Source organism: Pipistrellus hanaki (genome assembly GCF_964339955.1).
Source record: "Pipistrellus hanaki genome assembly, chromosome: 18".
NCBI classification, from domain to species: Eukaryota; Metazoa; Chordata; class Mammalia; order Chiroptera; family Vespertilionidae; genus Pipistrellus; species Pipistrellus hanaki.
Window position 1 is genome coordinate 23,421,884 of NC_140520.1, and position 24,846 is coordinate 23,446,729.

Consider the following 24,846-nt stretch of genomic DNA (forward strand, 5'->3'; position numbering starts at 1 on the left):
TTGAAGAAATGCTTCGATTTTCAAAATTTGGTGAAAAACAATCTACATCTAAGAAGTTGAACAAATGCTAAATAACAGAGAAACTCTTGGAAACAGCAAGAGAAAAGTGACCCATTGCATACAAGGGATCTTTGATAAACTAATCACTCGATTCTCATGAGAAGTCATGGAGGTAATGAATGGAAGTGTTGAAAAGGCAGTGAACCAAGATTTCTATATGAAGCAAATTCTCAAAAATTAAAGATATTAAGACATTTCGCCTGGAGCGTGGCATTCTGAGAACTGAAATAAGAATTTTGTTAAGATTTGGCTGAATCTGTATCCTAAATCCTTTACTACACTGAACCTCACTTAAAATGGATGTTTCCTGTTTTGGTGGATGAACCCTTCATGGAGTTAGTTACCTGGCAAAAAGCATCCCATCTGCTTTATCCCTACAATCCCTCCTTATCTTCAGATCCCAGCATATTCTGGGGACAAGTACAAAGTACCTCTTGAAAGAATGCTGATGATTTATGAAGAATACCTGTGGAAATAGATTCCGAGTATGTTAGATCTTAAAGTAAGGAACATAATCTTAAATTGGGTCAAATTATCAGTATGGGTATACTTACACTAGAGAGGACGTCAGTTTGAATAAGCTGGGAGTGGTTCTGTTCAGTTGGTTGAAATTTTGACTGCTAGCAGAGCCTCATCTAAATTGGAGGTGAGGTGTGAAAATTCCCTGATACATTACAGAGAAGAAATCAAAGACTTAGAAGGGGGAATGTTGGAGAGGATTGATTTTTGTGATTGGAGCAACTCTCTTGGCCATCATTGAGAAATGCCCTGGTGAGAAGAGAACTAGCACCCTGAAGAGCTTTATATAGTCTGAGAGGACTTTTTGGCCTTGGCTAATTGATCAGATGAGCCAAAGGACCAAAATGGTCCATTGGATTTATCTAAAACTGAAAACTGCAGATCACTACAGCTACTATAGAAGTTAAGATCCCTTATCCATTTCCCAGGCCTGATAAAATTCACATTTCAAGTGTCCATTGAGAAAGGACCCTGCCATAAGTTTGTATTAGGCATGTGCTTAGCCTTCTCCAAAGTCTGTGGCCATTTACCAGAGCAGCTATTTTTGCACCAAGGAAAGAAATCCCTAGACTTTTAGAAATTACTGAACACCTGGTCTTAGTCTCATTTCTGCAAACTATTCTCCAGTGAGTGATGAAGTTTTAACCAAAATCCACCACAGTGGCACCCAAACCCTTCACATTACTTCTTCCATTTCCTGAGTCTGTGGTTAGAGTATTACCATAAGCAATTAGCAGAGCCAACACACTGTAAGAACTAGTTTCTTGTGTTTACCGAATTTTAAAGGAGTGATACAGCTGACTTTATGTTCCAAATTATTGTTATGCAAACAAGGTGTTAATGTAGAATTAGATGGAATTTAAAAGGATTTCCTCTTTAGGTTGATGTAGTTCCAAACTACTTCCAAACTAACAAGTTCCAAACTACTTCCTACCAAGTAGTGAAGTTAATATAAACATTTTAAATAAATTATTGCATATTTTATATCAAATTAGGCTCCTGATGTAAAATTCTTCATCATCAAAATGTTACGCTAAGCATTTAGCAAAATTTGAAACTGATATTAACCCTTTGCACTCCGAACCATTCTGGACATTGGCTACCAGCTACTCAACGCTACTTTGCGGCAGAAACGTGCGTTGAATTAACTCAATTCCCCGTAATCACTAATAAACGGCAATGTCCCCCCTGAGAGGGGACATCCGAGTGATATGCTAGAATTCCGATGTCCCCTGAGAGGGGACAGCGGAGTGCAAAGGATTCAACAACATACACTAACTCAGATGGTCCAAGTGCTGATTTGCCTTTGGATTTATAGTAATTTTAATTTTTTATTTTTAGTAATTTTTATCTTTAACCATACAAACAAAAAAGTAATACCATTTCTTTTTGTGCTGATTTGTGAGTTTAATTGTAACTGGCAAGAATTATAGTTTTATTATGGTCATAAAAGAAACAAATGCACTTCACATATTCCTTTATTTTACCAAAATGTATGATTCCATTAATCGAAGGGGAAAAAATCCTCCAGAACTATGCTGTAATAACACAAAGATTTTCCCTGGATTTTTGTTTATGTCACTGGAGTGCTTTTTTCTTATGCAGTGTATTAAAAACTTTCAGTTATTTCTCCCCTTTCATCCTCCAAGCTTCATGCTTATAAAAAGTTACTTCCTTTAACAAATACTTTAGGGTAAATATGGATTAGATCCTTGAGACAAAAATCCAAACTTTATACTAAATCCTTTCATTGAAACTCATATTCAAATGAAGAACAATATTAACGGAAAAAAAGATTTTTGTTTCAACTAATTTTCTTAATTATGTTAGCCTGGTCTACTTTATACAAAAAATCAGCAATATACACAAAAAAAGACACAACCAACCAAACAAAAAAACCTCACAAATTAAAAAACAAAACAAAGCAAAAAAAACACCCCCAAAACAAGTGTCTCACTTTATAACTTTGTAAGTTTTACATCTGAGGTAGCACAACCAAGTGAATGAATATTGTACATGCAGTAAACTGAGGCACTTGAGATCACCCAATTAGTTTATAACAAAATCTCAGTGCTTATGAACAATTATTATAATTGGAACTGTCGTCTCTATTTTGACAAACAATTACTCTCAAGTGTAGTCATCTAGACGTTAAACTTAGAAAAAATGGATTTCTATCTCAGATAAGTATTTAATTTCTCAAAAACTAAAAATTAAAAGATTAATGTGGGAGAGATGTGATTTCTTAAAATCAAAAATGTATTTTAACTTCATAATTGTGAAATATATTAATGACCTGAAAGACAATGTTCTTCCTATTCTATTCAGCATCAACTTATGCAGAGGTGTGACTTACGTGACACACATAAAATTCCAACATTTTGCATGTGAGAATTTTCTGAGTTATTAAATAGTAGGTGATCTCAGTCATAAACTTGGCTTCATATGAAATGTTTTCATTACAATTTTAAGTTTTCTTTAAGAAAAACTTGGAAAGCCTAACTCCCAAACCGGTTAAGTTAGAAACTGCTACTTTTTAAAATGAAAACAGCACTGTTTTTTATTTTTACACCACTGAATTGAAAGAATAAAAAAAACTACAGTGGTATGGAGAAGTATTAGGCAGACACTCTATACAGATGTATGGGAATACTACTTTTACCATCTTCTGCAACTGCTTGCTTCTGCTTTTTCATTCACTGACATTTCAACTCTGTCAGCTACTGTGTCTTCTGATGTAGACTGGACGTGGCCCTCTGACTGTCCTCCAGTGTAGGTGGGGGTGCTGTACTTTAAAAGGATAGATTTAAACTGCATCAGAGGTGCATCTGTACGGACACCCATTGGGTCAAAATGAGTTCGGCTCACTCTAAAGCCTGCTTGAGAAAGATAGCACAGAAACTTTTTTAATCTGCAGCAAGAAAAGGAAAAAAAAAAATGAGGTTATAATTTTATTTAAACCACAGTGTCATTAAATTATAAAATATACACTTGCCATTGACTGGCTATCTTACTTTGGCATATTCATCCCTTTAATGCTGTGTCTGTGGACGTTGTAATAAAAGGGAGGATGTTCAGTACTGGCATCAGTCTTTTGTTTTTTGGCTAAATTGGTGATTGCTTCAGTACATTTTCTTTTTCCTGAGACACACAAATACACACAAAATTAGCATTCTCTTAAAATTACAAACCAAATACTTTTATAACTCTATGCTTTCTCAAGTCTAAATCCTCTACACACACCATTTCAACCTACCCAGTCTTAATTCTTAAGAGAGAACTCATTGCAAGAATAAGATATTTTCATTTCCACTATCCTTAATTGATGTAATTTTAATATTTAACTATTTGCGATTCAGAACTTACTTTCTACCTTCTTGAATTTCAAGCCTCAATCCTATTTTCATCTCCTGAAGAAAGCTATTTGAATTCTTGGCCATTCATCTCACAGACTTCATTACTATCAATACTACTCAGAGTTTGATTGTTTCATGTGTATAGGTCTTTTCTGTGTGTAAATCTTTACCCCCCCAGAGTATATTATATTATCCTGGGGATAATGCCCTTCCATTTTTGTACTTGTACTCTCTACCGAATGCCAAAATTTGATAAATAGGTTTTCAATGAATAGCCTGCCCAAGGTTATACAACAAACAACATAAAGAAGCAAAGCGATGCTCTTAAAAGATAATTGCTCATTACCATATACCATACTGCCTTTTTCTTACCTCCGGAAGAGAAATTAAGTATACCAAATAATAAGAAAGTCCATACAATAAATTCTTATGGCTAGAGGATAGATCTTCTGGTTAATCAAAGGAATTGTTATGCATCATATGGTGATGAAAAAGTTTAAAAGAAAATTTAATCAACTCTATCAAACAATTTGATCTTCTTTTGGTTCACGTGGTTCTTTCAAGATAATACAGTTCTTTCAAAGGGATGCATTATATATTAGAACTATGAACACAGTACATGTTCATAGAAATTTTGAATTGTGTAAATGCCAGATAAACAAGTTTTACTCTAATTAGGTTGTCAGTACAATAAAAAAATGCACTGTGAATAGACTACCAAAGAAATCTCTTCCTACTCTTTTGCTGTCCTTTTGCACTGATACATACATATGTACATATTCAAACACATATATACATACATACCTTGTGCAATGTAATTATCTGTTGTGGTATCATCTGTAGTTTTAATAGATATACCACATTCTTCTAAAATAAAAACAAATGGGAATCATAAAATATTTTACAGGATGTTAGCAAGTAACAATTCAAAGTTTAAATAAAAGCTTATTACTAAATTATATCCACACTGCTTTTCTGAATATATAGTTTCTATAGCAAAACAGGGTAAGAATTACATTTTAAATCCTCTACAACAAATGCTGCTTCTAATGACTTATGATGATAAATGCTAGGATGTCTAATAGGCCCACCCTTAGGCCAATGGCCAGATAAAAAGGACAAAAGCCTATTTATACTAAAGAGAAAATAGAAAAAAAACATCGTTTTACTGCGTGATAAGTGTGTATCTTAGTTTCTGTGTCTCGATGGCTATACCACTCAAAATTCCTTAAGGTTTCTCTTTTTAAAAAGCAGGTAAGTGTAATAAAATCACAAAAGACAGTACTTTTAATGTACTAAAATTATAAAAATACATACTTTTATCTTAATAAAATCATTATTTCAGGTGCTGAATATAAACCTGAAATATGCAATTAAAAATAAAAATTAAGCAGATTATGACCGGACTCATTAGGGAGGATTAAAAAACACTTATACTGCTTTTTTTTTTTTTTTTTAAATATTTTAATTGATTTTTTACAGAGAGGAAGAGAGAGGGATAAAGAGTTAGAAACATCGATGAGAGAAACATTGATCAGCTGCCTCCTGCACACCCCCCACTGGGGATGTGCCCGCAACCAAGGTACATGCCCTTAATTAGAATTGAACCTGGGACCCTTGAGTCCACAGGCTGATGCTCTATCCACTTAGCCAAACCGGTTTTGGCTATATTGCTTTTGATTATAACATCAAATCAAGTTTAAAAAGATAGAGTATTTCGGTAATTTGTAAGCTAGTAAACTAGTGTTGAATTGGTTACCTTGCTTGGTGAGATTTGAAGGTGAATGAACTGAAAACTGACTCTGAGGATTACACTCTGACTCAAAGATTAATGTCTTTATTAGGGGCTGAATGTCATCTAAACCATGGTGAAGAGATTCAAATAGCATTCTTTTGAGAAATCCAGTATTGAAGAGAGAGCTTGACCTAAAAAAACAAAAAATTCCCAAGAAGATATAGAGAATTGGGTTTGAGAGAAATGTTGTCTTAAATAAGATATATAATTAGTTATATGATTGATTAAATACTGAGATTAATAAGAATTTATGATTTAACTTAAAATTGTTTATTTTCTATTTCTTCATTCCTTTTTATCATGTTAGTTCTTCAAACTAGTGTTAGTCAAGGAAATTTCATTCATAGTTAAATCAACCCTCAATATCTATACCCCGTGTTACATATAGTGAAATATACACCGAAGTATAAGATACAATGTTAAGCCTATAAATCTAGACCCGGGTGTAATATAATGCAGAAGTTTTAACAATGCATATTCCTGTAACAGTAAATATTCCAAGTGTTTATGGAATTAAATGAGATGGCATGCATAAAATCTCTAGAACAAAGTATATACTTAATGAATGGTAGCTATTATTACCAGGGTTAGCGAATACATGATTTTAAGTGTCAAATGAGCAATCAATGTAGGTTTACTAAAAGGGAATTTAGAAATAATTGGGTTGAAGCATTTAAAGAGAGACTTCAAAGAAGTGGGGAAAGAGGGAGATATTCTGGATGAGAGTAAAGATAGGATGATGGCTTTGAGTGAGGAAATCAGAGGCATGAGAACTCAGTCCTGGGAGAGAGACGACCCAAGTTCTTGCCCTGCCTGAGCTGCCAAATTTTGGAGTTCAGTTTCAGCCAGCACTTAAAACACTTGGTCCTCATTTTCTCATCTGTAATATGTAGGACTTGGGCTAGACCTTCCTTCTGGATCCAGCAGGCTGTTAATTCATTTCCCCAGTTCTGAGGTCAGTGATTAGGATCAACATGTAGCAGATGACATAGGTAAGAGAGTACCAGAAAGGAAGACTAACTAGATCATTCTTAATCTAAGGGTGTTAACATAGGCTAAAGATGGAGTGGTGAACACGCAATATAACATACAAACGATGTATTATTGAACTGTACACCTGAAACCTATATAACTTATTAAGCAATATCACTCCAATAAATTAAATAAAGTGAAAAATAACAAAAAAGTTAGCTAGACGTGAAAGAAAAAGGTTTAAAAATGTGTATCAGCACAAACATATTTACCATTTGTGTTAATTTTTAAGTTTAGTAGGTGGCTAAACCTTGACCTTGTAAATTAATGAGGTAGATATCTGCAGTGATTCTTGTCACAAAGTTGTTAGAAATTTCTGTGTACAAAAGCACACATATATTAAAAATTTGCAACTGTCCCATCTAAACAACTAAAACAAAAGGCATTCTTTGCATATGCCCTTCTTAAAATTAATTCCTCAAAGTCTTTTTATATTAGTTGACTCTTCTAGAAAAAGTTATTGTGATCACTTTATAACCACACCCTAAAGTTCTATAATTATCAAATAAAAAAAAAAGCCTAATTCTTACTATTCAGAAATGAATTTAGTTCGCAGAACAGTCAGACTTCTCTAATTCCACTGCCTCTTAGCACTGTCATTAACTTGGGGGAATCATGTTATAGAAAAATCTGAAAACAGCAAACACCTCAGGTTCATAGGGGGAGAAGTCATAATTATTTGCCTAGACTTTAAAAATTTCAATCAAAATTTGCTTGTCTTTTACCTCACATCATCAAAAGACAGCAAACAAAATCAATATATAAATCAATTCTGAATATATTATTATTCTTCGGCACACATACCATAGAGGCCCAAGTTCTATTGCTGTTTTTCCAGGCATGCTTCCATGACAGTTACAGGGCAGCTGTCTATATGGGTTTTCTGTGAAAAGATGAAAAGAAATCAAAGCAGAAATAATAGATACATAGTAGTAATTGTTATAATAATCTGCAGCTACTATATACTGAGAATCTTCTATGTGCCAGATATTGTGCTAAGTATTTTGATAAAATCTCAATTATATAGATCAGAGGATTAAAGCTTAAAGCAGAATATAGAAATCCATGTCAAACAGATTAGAGATCTTTTAGTTAATACATGAAATTAAGTAGGAGAAGGTCTTACAAAGTCCATAAGATATCTGTATCTTAAAATCAACTGATTGGGGTAAAATATACATGCAATAAAATGTGTACATTTTATATGGAGAGGTTAATGAACTTTGACAAATATATATATCCATACAACTGCCATCCCATCAAAATAAAGACATTTCTCATATTAACTCTTCTGCAATTGGAAAGAAAAGAATTATCCCGTTCCCTAGACCTGATTCATAATCAGCCCCAAAATGTAGGCTATAAGAATCTAATTCAATTTAAAGAGCAATGCGGCCCGATAAAATCACAAGGAAATTGGGGAGGTAGTTTCCGAGATGGGGCAATATTCTAGCATGAACTTTTTCAGTTCACTTAAGGTCCAGAGTAGTCACTTTAAATCAGACTCTCTGCAACAAATTTCACCCAGGCTGTTCCTAGATGGATCATGCACTTCCTTGGAAGGGCTGGATCTGATCAATCAGTCTTGGAGATATCCAGAACTCAAGGCTATAGTGGTAGGGACATAGATCTTTAGCTTTTCGCTATCTGATATCAATGTTATCATAATGGTAATACAAAGAGTGAGATCTTATTTTAGATTTACTTAAAGGCTTTGTCACTTTTTCCTAGGGCAACTATTTCTATATCCTGGAAAAGCAAAAATAGGAACACCTTTATGAGGGCAAAAGCCAAATTATTTTCCTTGGTTCCCAGGCCTGGCAAATAGTAGAGTCTCAATAAATGTTTACTGAAGGAGTTTTATAACTGATGGCTTTTATATTCAGCAAGAAATAGAGGGGTAATCCTAACTTATGTTTCTAAAATTAGTGAGAGTGGAAAGTAAATTATTTCTAGATGTTTCAATGGAGGAGGGCAGAGCTAAGGAGCGTAAATCGTATAGCACCAGTAAATAAACTCACACAAATGTCTTTTCTGTTGATGAAAGGAAATCTAGGATAGGAAATAAAGTTATCACTGTCATCTTTAAAAATCAAAGGACAATATGTACAATTAGGGATGTGATAAAGGCTTATTTATTGGAGGCTTATACATAAACACAATTTATTGTGTCAATTAGGGGGAAATAGGTAATACTTTCAACCATAAAGATTAAATTAAATAAATTAGACACAGTATACAGTCAAAAGAGACTTGAATTACCTTCTACCATATTACCATCCTTCTGAAAAATTCTCTCTTCGCACCACTGACAATGTATCAGATACTGTATCTTCTTGGCTGTTTCATCTGCAGAAGTAGGCCCCCTCAAAACTCTCACAACCACCAAGACAAAATGTTCCAGAGCCACTGCAAACAGTACTTCGATGCCTTTGTTACATCGAGCTGCAGCTCTGGGGGGAAAAAAAATTAAGTTATTTTGGGCACTTCTCATTTTTCTTTGACATTATATTTATAATACTAACCTGGATAGTCAGTTATGGGAAGGTAAAGGGAAAATAAGGAAAGTTCAATTCTTGGCAGCATACTTTTAAAAGATAATTGCTATAACTCTTACACAAAATGAAATACAGTAAATAAAGGATGCTTTCCAGAGTCTTCGGTAATTAGACATTTTCCTTTATGACAGCCTCTGAACAGGATTACAGGTCCTGGTTTTCAATGTCACTTTCTTTGTTGTCATCACCACAGGGGTGCATATATCCTTTCTGATTAAATTATTATCTGTGTATTTTTGCCTTTTTATCTATTCTTTCTATAAAAGCTTCTTCCAAACAATGTTTACTGAATACTAACTGTAGGGTAGTAAGCTAGCTGCTAAATATTCAGGGAAAGTAAACAGGCAGAGTCCTTGCTACTATGAATTTATACACTTCTGAATTAAATTCTACTTGATGCACCACTTATGTACTTACTTTTCTTCGCAGTTACACACTAAACTTGGCTCATATGTATTAATTTGAATTTGTTAGTGTTATAAACATTTTTAAGTAGGTCATGGGCATGTATAAACTGAACATCAGTTTTCAATTAATTAGGAATAACCCTTAATATTTATGAAGTCTAATAATCTATTTATGCTGAGGTAGAATTTCAATCTAGATGCTGTGAAATTAGTTCTAAGGCCAGTAATTGAGCTAACTGATTATTATCTATATTTGCATTGTCCATTTATATAGCGTAAGATTCTGAACAAAAGAGGTGCTCCAAAAACTATTCCGGTCTTCAAATGTTTAGAAATCTAGATAAGACAGCTTTTTTTTGTAGGCAAGATCATTCTGCATAATCAGGTTATAAGCCATCGTTTTGCAAATTATTTGTTTAAATGAAGATTAGACGAATGTAAAACCATGATTGTTTCTAAATCTAAAAACAATCTGCCTTCCCTTTTCATTGTACTATCCTCTCATCTACCCTACATTGTTGGAATAACTGACTTAAAATTAACTTTCATTTTTATCTTTCTTACTACGTTATTTTCATAATATTTTTAATTGGAGAGTAAACTATTTTAAACACAAGCTTTCAAATCAAATTTTGAAAGATTCAACGTAAGATCACAAAACAAAGGAAGATATGAAATAGAGAATTTGCATTTTGTGCATATTTTAAAAAATGAGAGAAGCACTTCTTGAATCTTTTTTTAACAGATGCCCAAACATTAGGTGTTACACTGTTGGCAATTCGGTACCTTGCCACTGCTGCTACCACAATTCTGGCTGCTAATTCCTTGTAATACTCAGTGCGGACGATGTTGCAGCCGTAGTGCCGCCGGGCAACATGCTGTGCCTTGGCATATAAGGAACTGATATCTGTAGACGTCACTGATACTATGCCAAGGTTTCTTACGTTTCTGAATGCAGAATCTAGATAGTTCACGGACGTTCCAAAAGGGTCTAGATGTCTAAAGTGAGAAAGGATGTAGACATTATTTAAAATCATTGGCAACAAAAATTATATGATTGTCATTATTTCTAACAATAAAATCCCATGTGTTCAGAAGTACTTTACAAATTTTTTTTTAAAAACAATTCTGTTTTCAAAGTAATAAAATTGACCATATGCTATGCTAGGTAAATAAAAATAAATCTGGATTAAAGGAAAACTGTCATGCCCAGGCATTTTATTTCAAGTGCTGGAAAATGTTCTTATTGCATTCCTTAGACCAATGCTAAAAACAAAATAGTATTAATTGAAATAAACAAAAAGCAAAAACAAACTTTCTTAAATTTTATATTGTCCGCCCTCCCGCAAAAAAGAAATTCCAGACAATTTCAGAAAGTGACATAGCAATTTTTTTTCACTTACATGAAATCAAAAGATCTCAAATGCATCAGTACATTGGCATCCATTTTGGTCACCTTAATATTACCAAGATTTTCCTCTCCTTCTTCAAGAATATCATCATCCTCTTCTTTTTCCTTATTGTCCACCACCACTTTCAATTTGTTTAAATGGCAGTTTTCCTGAATTAAGGTCACCGAGTTTTCATTCAAGTCATTAATTGTAACCTTGACTGCATTTCCAAGATGTTTTGCCCATTGTAATCCCATTATCCCTTAGGAGAAATGGGAAAGAAAATATGTTTTTAAATTGTAACAATTACAAAATAAAAGTAGTATAACAATAATACAGAATATAATTCTATAAGTTGTTTCAAAATCTTAGTATTTTCATAATTCTTTTTCTACTTTCTCACTATAAAGCCTCTGAAAAAAAGTTTTCAAACAAAAAAAAGTCTTACAGATTTTCATTAGTATTTCTTACAAAACTTTTCTATGATCCCAGTTCAAATAAAATATCTAGTGACAAGAAAACACATGAAAGGTTAAATCTCACTGGAAATATAATTATATAGTAAAGGAAACTAATTATAAAGCTAGTCTGAGGGTTAAAACACAAAAGTAGTAAAAATAACTATGATTGTAATAATGAGTTAAGGGATATATATGATGAAAATGTAAAATGTGACATCAAAAACAAAAAGTAGATTGGGGGACAGTAATAATGTTGCATTTTATAATGGAATAAAACTTAAATTGTTATCAACTTAAAATAGGTTTTTTTTTGTCTTTTTAATATATTTTATTGATTTTTCACAGAGAGGAAGAGAGAGGATAGAGAGTCAGAAACATCGATGAGAGAGAATCATCGATCAGCTGCCTCTTGCACACCCCCTACCGGGGATGTGCCCGCAACCGAGGTACATGCCCTTGACCAGCATTGATCAGCTTCCTCTTGCACACCCCCTACTGGGGATGTGCCTGCAACCGAGGTACATGCCCTTGACCGGAATCGAACCTGGGACCTTTCAGTCCGCAGGCCGACGCTCTATCCACTGAGCCACACCGGTCTTGGCTTAAAATAGGTTGTTACAGATAAAGCTTCATGGTAACCACAAAGCAAAAAGTTATAGTAAATACACAAAAGGTAAAGAAAAAGGAATATAAACATGTCACTAAACAAAGTCATCAAACCACAAAGGAAGAGAACAAGAGATGATGAAAGAACAAGAGATGATGAAAGAGGAACTATAAAAACAACTGGAAAACAACAAAATGGCAATAAGAAATGCCTATCAATCATTGCTTTATGAGGCCAGCAATACCCCCATGCAAAAATCAGGTACAGTATGCCACAAGGAAAGAAAATTACAGGCCAATATTCCTGATGAACATAGATGCAAAATTCTCAACAAAATTATTAGCCAACTAAATTCAACAATACACTGGTCAAACACCATAATCAAGTAGGATTTATTCCAGTGATACAAGGCTGGTTCAACATCCAAAAATCAGGCAATGTAAATCGCATTAACAAATGAAAGATAAAAATCATGAATATCTTAATAGGTGCAGGAAAGGCATTCAGCAAAATTCAACATTGATTTATGATAAAATTCTCAATAAAGCAAGGATAGAGGGAATATACCTCAAAGGCCATATATGATAAGCTCACAGTTAACATCATACTTAATGGTGAAAAGTTTAAAGTTTTTCCCTTAAGATCAGTAACAGGACAAGGATGTATCTCAAGTAATTATCTCATATACATACACGATAGATATATATGTTGATGACACACTTAGGAGACATATTAAACAATTGAAATAAAGTATTTTTCTGGAATCTGATTTGATTAAAAAAATAATTGGGCATATCTAAACATTTAATTAAAGAATTATTCTTAATTTTTTAAGGTGTGATAATGGTATGGCTATATTTTTTAGAAGTCCTTATCTTTTAGAGATCTAACAAATGTTTACAGATGAAATGAGTCATTTATGATTTGTTTCAAAATGGGATGGAGGATGGGGACATGAGGTCTGAGATAAGTGCATGGGATAGTTACAAGACTGAGCGTGAGTTGATAATTTGTGAAATGATAGATACAAAGGGATTCATTTATTATATCCTTCTCTTTTTTATATTTTAGAAATTTTTCCACAATAAAAAAATTATACCTTGGATCTTCAATTATTTTTTATTTTATTATAATTTTTTAGTCCTTATCTGAGGATATTTTTCCATTGATTTTTAAAGAGATTGGAAGAGAGAGGGAAAGACAGAAATATCGATGGGATAGAAACACATTGATTGGTTGCCTCCTGCATGCGCCCTGACCAGGGCTCAGGCTGAGATACGTGCCAATGCCCGGAATCGAACCTGGGACCCTTTGGTCCACAAGCCGACACTCTATCCACTGAGTCAAAGACACTCTATCCACTGAGTCAAACGCTAGGCGTTTGGATCTTCAATTTTTTATATCAAAATATTCTATGATATCCACATACACCTTCTAAGAAAAGATACTGTACAAAGCTAATTAAGCTGGATTCCAAAACAGCTTCATTACTCACCAGTGGCTCCAAAGGCATCCAGACATTCCAAAGGTTTTCTCTCCTCAGCCAGAGCAGCCAAAGTACAGAATATTAGCTGCCTAGAAGAAAGTATAATGATCTGAAATGACTTTCCTCTACCATGGCTTCACCATTATAGTTTTTAATTTAATAATAGTAGTGACAATCCTATTTGAAAAAAAAAAAAAAAAAAAAGGGCCTAATAACATATTCCCTACTTAATAGTATAAGAACGAGAAGTTTGTGAAATTAAACTATGAATCAACTGGGTTCTATTTACATTCACTATGAAAAAATGATTTTATAAGCAAATTTTATAAATAAAAGTTTTATAAACAAAATTTGCCCACAAAAGCATTGTTCATTAATTATATAAAGTTAGGTCTACTTTACTCTCTGAGGAAGAAATTGGTCTGGCAAAAAAAAGAGAGAGAGAGAGAAAGAGAGAGAGAGAGAAAATAATCATTCTGAGAAAATGCTAAGATGCTAAGATAGAGAGAGAGAGAGAGAGAGAGAATGATCATTCTGAGAAAATGCTAAGATGCTAAGATAGATGATTTTCATTCTATACCTAGATTTAAATTTCAACACATTAGGCCAGCGATTTTCATCCGTTTTCATCTCATGGCACACATATATTATTTATTAAAATTCTGTGGCAACCAAAAATATTTTTTGCTGATCGAACAAAAAGCGTCATTTTGATTCATTCACACTGGACGGCTATTATTGTGCAGGCTGTTGTCATTTTTTTATTTGACACTCTAAGGGAAAAGAGGTCAGTGCCCCTGATTAAACAGGTACTGCATGTTTTAATTCTTGTGGCACATCAGTGTGCCTCTTGGGGTATACAAGATGAAAATCGCTGCATTGGAACATAAAGATTAAGAGAGGGTATATTTGTAATGATTTGAAACACCCCATAACCCTTTTCTCAATTTAGCTTACCGATTTAGTTTCATTTTGGGATTAAAATAGGAATCTGTTTTCTGAGGTACAGAGTAGTTAGGACAAACTTGTACATCTGTGTCTACCTCTTTCAAAATTTCAGTAGGTGGTTTAGCAGCAGAAGCTAAGATGAAAAAAGATTTCTAGTTAAACACAAAATAATATTAACTATCTAAAACAATATAGGCTTAAAAATACTTTTCCTTTATAATAATGTGTTAATGTAATTAGTTGTGTTAAAAACTGATCTATTCCACTGACTCTGAAAAAGAGTAGTATTTACTGAATTGAAATTTACCAACTCAAAATCATAACTGCCTAGACCAATAATGATACCTAGTTAAGAGCAATCAATCTAAAAACAAACAAAAAAGCAAAAGAAAGAACAATCAACCTAAGATAGCATAGAATCCTAAAATACCTTTATTCCTCATCAAATACTATATTACATTTACATGGGTTGGCTGCCAAAGATGTTACTGTGGGATAATTGTTAGAAAAGTGGTGTCTTTGTATGATTACATTTCATTAGCCAGCATGAGAAAAAAATCATTGAATTTCCTGAACATGCTAGATTTCAGAACACTTTCTCATAATTATGATTTAAATCACAAATTACATTAAACAGATATAAAGTAAAGGGGAAAATTCTACATTTGCTATATATTTGAATAATTTAGCTATAAAACCAAATGAAATGGTGATGTATTTGAGTGTACGTTTTACATATTTAAGAAATGAGACACATCTATATATATAAAAGCCTAAGCAACCATTATGACTGGATGACTGGTTGGTAGCTATGATGCACACTGACCACCAGGAGGCACTCAACACAGCTGCCCCCTGGTGGTCAGTACACAACCACAGCCAACCTCCCATGGTCCCTCCCTTGTCCGGCCAACCTTCCATGAGATGGCTCTGATCAGCCCAATAGCTGGCCAGGCTGAGGGAATAACTGGACCATTATTTAAGGATTTATTTACTAATGTGTTAATAAGATTGCTCAACTTACCAGCAATATACCTGGATTTAGTCTCTCCTTTATTCACATGACGCCTAACATGTCCTAGCATATCAGTCCTTCTGGTGATTGTTGCTGAACAAATGATACAATGATAATGGGCGCCCATTTTATTGGATATCTATCAAATAGAGTATTTAATTCAATACATAAATAAGTTACTAAGACAATGAAATAGAAATTTATTCAAGGTTGTAAATTTATATGCCTTGGGTTTAATGGTATAGAAGACAGTATTAATTTTGCCATGTGACTTATACTTTTCAATTTAATTTTACATTAGGCTTCAACTTTAATTTCTAAGATTTTCCCATTCATTCTAACTAACAAATAACTGTATCCTCCTTTCTATAAACAGCACTTACAAATAGTATAATATTAGCAGCAGTGTGCTGGTAGATGTTTAACTGTCTCACCAGGAAAATAAAGTTCTGTTTTGTAGAGTTTGCAGCTTTCTGTAATATAAATACTCTATAATATCAAGAAAATATACTCTTTAATTTCAAGCTACAATTGTGACAAACTTTAAGTTACCAATGTGACATCACTGAACATGTATTTGGGAAAAGACAGCATTGCTACCATGTAGATTTTATATTAATTACCATAAGAGCATAGATAATAGAAAAATGCAGTAAGATAATTAAGCAGTAGTGAGCTTTGAGAATTCATTACCTTTGTTTTTAATATAATTTATTCACTTTTAAGTTTATATAATTTAATTTTTTTTAAATGTTTTTATTGGCTTCAGAGAGGAAGGGAGAGGGAGAGAGAGATATAAACATCAATGATGACAGAGAATCATTAACCAGCTATCCCCTGCATGTCCTCTACTGGGGATTGTGTCCTTGACCGGAATCGAACCCTGGACCTTTTAGCCTGCAGGCTGTCGCTCTATCCACTGAGCCAATTTTAGGGCTAATTTAATATTTAATGATAACTACACTTAGTAACCAGCTTTCAAAATTTCTGAAAATTAATGAGAAGTCTATTTTTCCAAATAAAAAATTCTCACTTTATTATTTCTCACATAGCTGAGGACCAAAAGACTACTCCAATGGCGCGCCTACTTTTGCTGTGTCTACCTCCTATTTACTTGGGATCATATAGCAAGTTGAGGATATTCAAGAACATTGCAAAGGTTCCTTATGGTACTGTAGTTATCATATTCAAAATATCTCATGGACAAGCACTCTTCTGACTACTGTTTAAAAAATGATTTTTTAAAATATTTTCAACAATAAGGATTAAAAAAAAACACACACCAAAAAACAACAACAAATGTTATTTTTTCACCAGCACTTTATAGTTTTTAGTGATCCAAAAGAAAAATTAGCCGAGACCGGTTTGGCTCAATGGATAGAGCGTCGGCTTGGGGACTGAAGGGTCCCGGGTTCGATTCCGGTCAAGGGCATGTACCTTGGTTGCGGGCATATCCCCAGTGGGAGGTGTGCAAGAGGCAGCTGATCGATGATTCTCTCTCATCGATGTTTCTAACTCTCAAAAGAAAAATTAATAATAAGCTAATATTTAGTCACCAAAATACTTTATAATTTTTATTCCCCGAAGTCCAAATCTATTCTAAAAATGAACATATTTACTTTTTTAAAAAGTTATCAAGGACTTCAGAATGTTTTTTATTCTGTCCTTTGGAAGCACACAGGAAGAATGGTGAGATTAAATCAATGCATTTATTAAATCACAGAAATTGAAGGCTCTTATTCTATAATCAAGATTTTTTTTTTAAACTTACTTTCTATTTAATTCTTCATTCTAAAATTAGTAAATAATTTTCCTTTTGAACACAAGACAGCAATATATCTGATTGAAATTAAAACTATAAAAGTTTTAATACAGCAACCCTTTTTTTCATGCATTTTATATTTTTTCCAATATGATGATCTGAAAACACTCAGATACAAAATCTTAAAGTAAATCTCATTGCTGAATATGAACATTTTAGTTTTAAAGCAAGTAAAAATTGCACTTTCTTTAAAGAGGGCTAAATTAAAAAATAAATCTGATTACCTGTTCTCCAATAATATTTGGTTTCACTGGTAGACAAGGTAAGTGGCAGATGCACATTCTGTAACCTAGAATTAAGAATGGATGGTTGTCATATCACTGTTCGTTAAATATTCAATTTTCACAAAATTATTGGCAAATTTTATAAGAATAATAGATTATTTTTGAATTTGTAATATCATTAATTAATTTACCTAAATGAGATGGCCTTAGTTTACCTATTACATATGGTACAATATAAAAACAAATATGGGAGATCCAAGTGTGAATTCTGGTTCTGCCAAGACTGTCTCTGTTATCTTGGATTAGCCACTTAGCTTCCTTAGAACTCAATATCATCTATTCTCTGCCACTTGACTTTTTCTTAGGCTTCATCTTCTTTGCCTTATGCTAATTTGCGCTACACAGACTCTTTCTTCATTTATGACACTGTCCAAAATGTGGAGCCCTGGGGCCAAGCAGAGTACATAGTATATAACAGATGCTTAATAAATGATTGCCAAAAAAACTACTTGTGTCATATATTGCTATTGCCTAGAAAGCAACATGGTATTTTATTAATAAACACATTAATAAAAAGAAGGGTTTGAATCCCTCAAATTTTTATTTTTATTATTTTTTTAAAATCTTTATCTGATTTATTTCACTTCAAGTTCCATCCATGTTGTCAAAATGGCAGGATATCTTTTTTTTTTTTTTCCTGTGGCCCGAATAATATCTCAGTTTAGTATACATACACCATAGCGTCTTTTTTTTTTTATTATTATTATCTGTGTACATATTTTAACATTGCCCCCCCCCCCATATATACCCTCCCTCCCCAAGTTTTGTGTCCATTGGTTGTACTTATATGCATGTATACAAGTCCTTCGGTTGATCTCTTATCTCCCCCAGATCTCCCTACTCTCCCAGCTATAATTTTACAGTCTGCTTGTTGCTTTACTGTCTTTATGTCTGACTTTTGGTTTGTCAGTTTATAATGTTCTTTAATATCCATAAATGAGTGAGGCCATGTGGTATTTCTCTTTCATTGACTGGCTTATTTCACTCAGCATGATGTTCTCTAGTTCTATCCAGGTTGCTGCAAATGATGAGAATTCCTTCTTTTTTATGGCAGCATAGTATTCCATTGTGTAGATGTACCATAGTTTTTTGATCCAATCATCTGCTGACGGGCACCTAGGCTGTTTCCAGATTCTAGCTATTGTAGATTGTGCTGCTATGAACATAGGGGTGCATATATCCTTTCTGATTGGTGTTTCTAGTTTCTTGGTGAATCCCTCAAATTTTTAAACTTAAAATACTTAAGTTCACTATAAAATTTTAAAACTGGTATCAAATCTTGAATTTCATTTACATCACTTTTTAGTAAGCACAAAAAATACTAACCTTCAAATTCAACTGACACTTTCCAATGTAAATTTTGAAGGTGCCGACGAAGCTTATGGCTATTACAAGCTCTAAATTTTTCCTTTGGACATAGTGGACAAGCCTGTTTATTTCCTGATAAAGAAAAAAGAACCAATGAGGCACAGACATTACTACCAAGTAATGCTTCAATTCAGTTACAAAAAAAGTTAACGGAGGACCCCAGCCCCACCCCACTTCTTACTTAATGTCTCTCTAAACTTCAGTAAGACATCACCCCCGTTTCAGCGGATAGTTAACAAAAATTGTGTTAGCACAGGGTCAGTGATTTTTACCCTAAAACTCCCCTCTCTGTGGCTGGCTGCTATCCTTACTGCCACTGAGAACAGAAAGGATGAAGAATGATAATCTATACATTCTTCCAGCCAAAATGCCGGGCAGACTCACTCTGTACTTTGAACAGGGGAAAAGGCAGCAGCTGTCACACCCCCAGAGGGGCAGGAGCTGGGCAGAGAGAGTAAGTAGCTGCTGTGGCATTCTGCTGTGGCAGCAACAAAAACAGTTATCACGTGGAGTTAGAAAAGTGGAAGAAGAAACTCAAAGGAGTTTAAATATATATTTTATTGATTTTGTACAGAGAGGAAGGGAGAGACATACAGGGTTAGAAACATTGATGAGAGAGAGTCATCGATCAGCTGCCTCCTGCACACCCCCTACTGGGGATATGCCCGCCACCAAGGTACATGCCCTTGACTGGAATCGAACCCGGCACCTTTCAGTCCCCAAGCCAACGCTCTATCCATTGAGCTAAACCGGTTTCGGCTCAAAGGAGTTTAATATGATTGGTATTCTGAGACTAGAGGCCATGATTAGAAACACTGTACCCCACTATTGAATTTGTGAGATCTTCCTTCTTTATTAGTACCTCCTTGAAAAGATTTTGTATTATCAAAATAAAAATCTTATTTAATTAGAAATGTATCTCAAATGAAAACATTGATAGTATATCAAAGAATTAAAACCTTAAGTTCAAATTTAAAGCAATAAAAATATACAGAAACAGTTAATACCCACTTAATAAATTTTAATCCAACGAATACCTTTCACATATAGCACACTGCCAGTATAGACACAGTTTATTTTTTTAATACTGGGCCTACTTCAAAGCACCATGAGTTGATCTTAAGGATGGAGTCCAAGCACTAAGGAGGGCAAATCAGAAAGAGAGGAGCTTAGGGCATTGACAGTGTCGTGGAACTCTCGTACCAGCCCTGGATTGCTTATCTTGGTACTTATGTTACATGAGAGAATGTAAGCCTCCATATTTTTTAAGGCAATGTTTTTTTGTTACTCATAGCTGAATGCAATAGAAATACACATAGAGTACACACACCCTTCGGGCATTGATAAGGTCCCTAGTGCAGCGTTTTTTCAACCGCTGTTCCGCGGCACACTAGTGTGCCGCGAGATGTTGCCTGGTGTGCCGTAGGTGCAGACAAGACAAGAATTTTATAATTTTTCACTATTTTGTTTACTTAGTATTTCATAATAAAGTAATTATAAAATACTTTCTTTGTGTTTATTTGATTCCTATTCAAGAGAATTACTTTATATATAGTCAATATAGGCACAGAGTTAAATTTTTTAACATTTTCTAATGGTGGTGTGCCTCGTGATTTTTTTCATGAAACAAGTGTGCCTTTGCCCAAAAAAGGTTGAAAAACACTGCCCTAGTGGCTTCCGCCTGCTGGGTACTCCCTCCCTTCCCCAGACTGGCCCCGTCCCTGGTCAAACTCCCAGGGGAACTCCTGGACTAGGGGACAATTTGCATACTATGCTTTTATTATATAAGATGAGACTGTAATTTCCCTGAATTGTGAAGTAACTGATCACACAGAACCTTTGCATAGAGATGACTATCAGTTTCATGCATAAAAAATACTTACTACTGCTCTAGTTCAATAGAATATACAAGTCTATTTCTAGCAAATATTTCATGCATTGTAAGAAAACATACACACATACAAACATGGAAATACCTGCATCAAGATGATCTGAGTTCAATGAACTAGAAGAGTCAAAATCCCCTTCAGCTACAAAAGCTAACTTCTCTAGATCAGCAAGCTGCCTCTGAATTGAGATGTGTCTCTCTGAAAGAAAATTTAAAAATTAGAAAATTATCTTTTAACAATCTATATTCCAGTTTCATTTTTATTATTTCACTTAGTGTTTGACAATTTATTTCCTGTAGCATAACACCCTAATATTTAGAGGGGGAATACTGCTGGAACTCAGTTTATAAAATGACAAGTGTGCCTCAGAATGCAGTCATGGGATAAAACTACATTTATGTAACCTGACAGCTTTAAAATTTACTTAATTATTCCATATGATTCTAAAAAAATGTTTCTATTCTGTACAAAATACTGAAGAAACATAAGCCATGTTTCCTATCTTCAAAGAACTTTCAATCAGGTAGGAGAGATTAACTACTAACTATAACACAAGGCAGAATGAAATGAATAGTTGGGGTAAATAGAAGCTGGACATACTGAGGAAGGGGCAATTAATTCCAACAAGAGCCTCTGACAATGTCTTTACTTAAGAAGTGGCATTAAGATATGAACAGAATTCAGTCAGATTGGTGGCTGGCCTTATAAACTTAAGTAATCCCATCGACAAAGGAATGTGGTATAAAAAATACAGCCCCTTCTATCCCACACCTGGCTAGATGGAGTTGGTAGAAAAATACACGCTAAATGTAGTACAGATCACAAAAGGCATAAATTCTATGCAAGTTAGTTTTACCTTTTTTCTTTAGGCAATGCTGTCTTTGCAGGTTTTTGAGAAAGTGAATGATACAATTTGACTGTGTTTCAGGAGGATATCTCTGACTATAGTACCAAGGATGGATCAATAACTGAGGTGAGAGATAGGTACAGGAGAATAGAAGGTAAAAAAATAAATTAAAAAAAAGAAGCAACAAACTTGGGGTGTGGGTGTAAAGTAAGACTGAAGAGTAAACTCAAGAATGATTCTAATATTTCAAGTTTACTGCTTGAATACTGGTTGAGAATACTGGTACCATTAACCAATAAAGGAAGAAGAAAATGCTTATGGCAGAGGGGAAGAGGAAAAGAAAAAAGGAATTTAGTTCTTGACATAGTGTGTTTGATATACTACTGGTATTCATATAGTATAGTCCAGTAGGCAGTTTAGTTTTTGGAGTTCTGGAGGGATTCTGAATGGACATAATCAATTCCTTCATTTGTTAGGTGAAACTATGAACATGAGGAAGGAAGCCTGAGGGAAAAAAATTGAAAATGAGAAGAAAAACAATCAAAACCCAGTTCCAGAAACACACTTTCAGGTTTTTCAAATATTACACATCCTTCAAATTACATACTTCTAAATTTTAAAAGAGAACGTTTACGAAGTGGGGGCCTGAATATACAAGGCTAGGAGGTGATAACTTTTAGGGAACGATCCTCAATGAGCCAAGAGATGATAGGATAAGCCATAGACTAATATTCATTATATAATTAGGTTATACAATTTAGAACCATCAGCCTTTTAAATTTTATTCTCGACAATGCTATCATCCTGCCTGATTCCTCTCTGAGCTTCACTCCCAGCGCCTGTTTACCCTTTGGTGCAATCCCCCGTCAGTAAGCAGTAAGAAGGCAGGGGGAGGCCTTATTCATCTTTGTAATGGCTAAGTGACTTGCACACAGCAGGCACTGAAGTCTGTTAAATAACTTTTAAAAATCACTTTTTGGATGCAGTAGCACGGAGCCTATCATTTTGGAATTTAATATAGTACTATGAGCCATTCCTTCTCAAATTTATTAAAAAACAAATTTTTTACTTACTGTATTTTTAAATGAGAAACATTTGTAATCATAAAGGCTTTTGGCTTCCATGGTTCAAAGGTCTGTATCTATATAAAGATGTGCTTTTTAAAATCATCCTAACTACTAAATAGTACAACATAAAAGGAAGGAGCCTGGTAAGTTCGAAGAGCGAATGGAAAATCCTATGGTCCACTAATGAAAACTCGCAGAGATCTAACTAAAGCTTCATGACATGCCTATGTGCATCTCTGACGTCACTCTCTGGTTCAAGACAGTAGGTATCAGGCAATCTGTGCTTAAGTCTACTCACCCTTTCTGGAACACACTAATAATCCAGAAGTCAAGAGATAAACACCTCTTATTAAATCAGATGCTAGGAGTTTTGTTTACAACTTCTTCTGTTACTTTTCCCTCAATTTTCAGTTCTATTTCAGATATGCCATCTTCATCTTGCCTACTTATGACTGACATCTAAGGACCTAACTAGACCATCTAGAGAAAACTTTTAAAATGTGATTAAATGTACATATTTCTAAGGCATTTCAAATTTCTCAGTTGTTACCTACGTGTAACATGCATTTCCTAAAGCTGTAACCCACACCTGCTGAGGGAGACTACTCAGTGAACCCCCTCTGTCCTCTGCCATCATGCAACTGGCCTTCTTTTGCATCTAGACCTCTCTCTGACCTTATGATGAGGAGGGCCTACCTTTGCCCTCTCTGGTCCAATAAATCACCACTCAGAAAACATGCAAGTACATTCAGAAGCGCAAACAATACTCTGGGCTATCATTTTCAACAGCTGACTTGTGATGTAGATGAAATACAAAACTCCACTGGTACTTATGTCTGAGGGAAGACCTCTATCATTTACTAGACCATTCACCCACTCGTTATTCTCAAATTCTTTTGGGGAGCAAACTGCGGTAGAAAAAATGAGAAAAACTCATCGTGTGTGTGTGTGTGTGTGTGTGTGTGTGTCCAAACATAGAACCTAGGTGAGAGCAACGGTTTCTAAATCTTGGCAGCTAGGATCTGCTACCGTAAACACACGGGTTGCCTCGGTTACTATGTCACATTTTTAAAGGACCCCCTGACGAAAGCTCAGAGAAACTACCAGATTAGGTGTCCCTTCCTATTTTTGTACTAGAAAAAAAAGACCCCCTTTAACGAAGCCCTCAAACTCATGTTGCAGCACCGCCCCCCCGCCCCCCGCCACACACACACACACACACACACACAACCTTCATCGCAATGTCCTCGAGGTGGGTGGGCATTGCCTTCTTCATTCTGTGCCCGTTTGCCAACCCGCTATACACCTTCCTCTCCCAAGAAAGCCACCCCCCGGGGAAGAAGGGCCTCCCCCAGCAAGACGCCCTCTCTCGCTCCTGCAGCAGAGAAGACCTGGGCCTCCTGCACTTACTGCTTTCAGCCTCGTCGGGGCCAGAGGCTGGGGACGGGGACAGGGCCGGCGCCGGCGCCAGGGCGGGGGCTGGGGCTGGAGTCGAGGCCGGAGTCGGAGCCGAGTCCGGGGCCGCCGGAGCTGGGACCCGAGCCGAGTCCGGGGCAGCGGTCGGGACCTGGGCCGGAGCTACCACCACCACCTCCTCCTGCTCCTCCTCCGCCATATTCTCCATAGTTACCGCCTCCGTGTGCCAGACCCGTGCGCGCGGGGACCGGGCGTGAGCTCAACCGCGGCGCGATCGGAAAACGGGCTTGGATGCCCAGAGGGCTGAATCCGAGGAGGGCGGGGGAGGAGGGGGAGCTCGCGGGGAAGGCGGGGACCCGAGCAATAGACAAAAGAGGAAGAACCAGCAACCAATGCCTGTCTGCAGGAGAGTTAAAAGCCAGAGGCAGCGGTTCAAGGTTCTATCCGCTTCCCCTTTCCCACCTCCTCCCGCCCCGAGGCGTTACGACGCCGCCCCTCACTGCGCAGACGCGAACTGG

At 35.3% G+C, this 24,846-nt stretch overlaps 1 protein-coding gene across 2 annotated transcripts; it reads right to left on the reverse strand.

Annotated features, from left to right (window-relative positions):
• Window positions 1–2,039: 2,039 nt before the first annotated feature.
• Window positions 2,040–24,842, reverse strand: TRMT1L (tRNA methyltransferase 1L). 2 transcript variants are annotated; one of them, XM_084866586.1, is made up of 15 exons: window positions 24,323–24,842; window positions 21,086–21,196; window positions 19,068–19,181; window positions 17,682–17,746; window positions 15,645–15,774; window positions 14,630–14,753; window positions 13,682–13,761; window positions 11,131–11,380; window positions 10,514–10,726; window positions 9,025–9,215; window positions 7,567–7,645; window positions 5,695–5,861; window positions 4,740–4,802; window positions 3,594–3,720; window positions 2,040–3,490 (listed from the first exon to the last, which is right to left on the reverse strand). In XM_084866586.1, the coding sequence occupies exons 1-15, from the start codon at window positions 24,534–24,536 to the stop codon at window positions 3,238–3,240; spliced, it is 2,181 nt and encodes a 726-aa protein (XP_084722712.1). In that variant the 5' UTR covers window positions 24,537–24,842; the 3' UTR covers window positions 2,040–3,237. The 2 variants fall into 2 exon arrangements, with proteins under 2 accessions (XP_084722712.1, XP_084722713.1); XM_084866587.1 differs by lacking the exon at window positions 4,740–4,802 and having other exon boundaries at window positions 24,323–24,811.
• Between the last annotated feature and the right edge of the window lie 4 nt (window positions 24,843–24,846).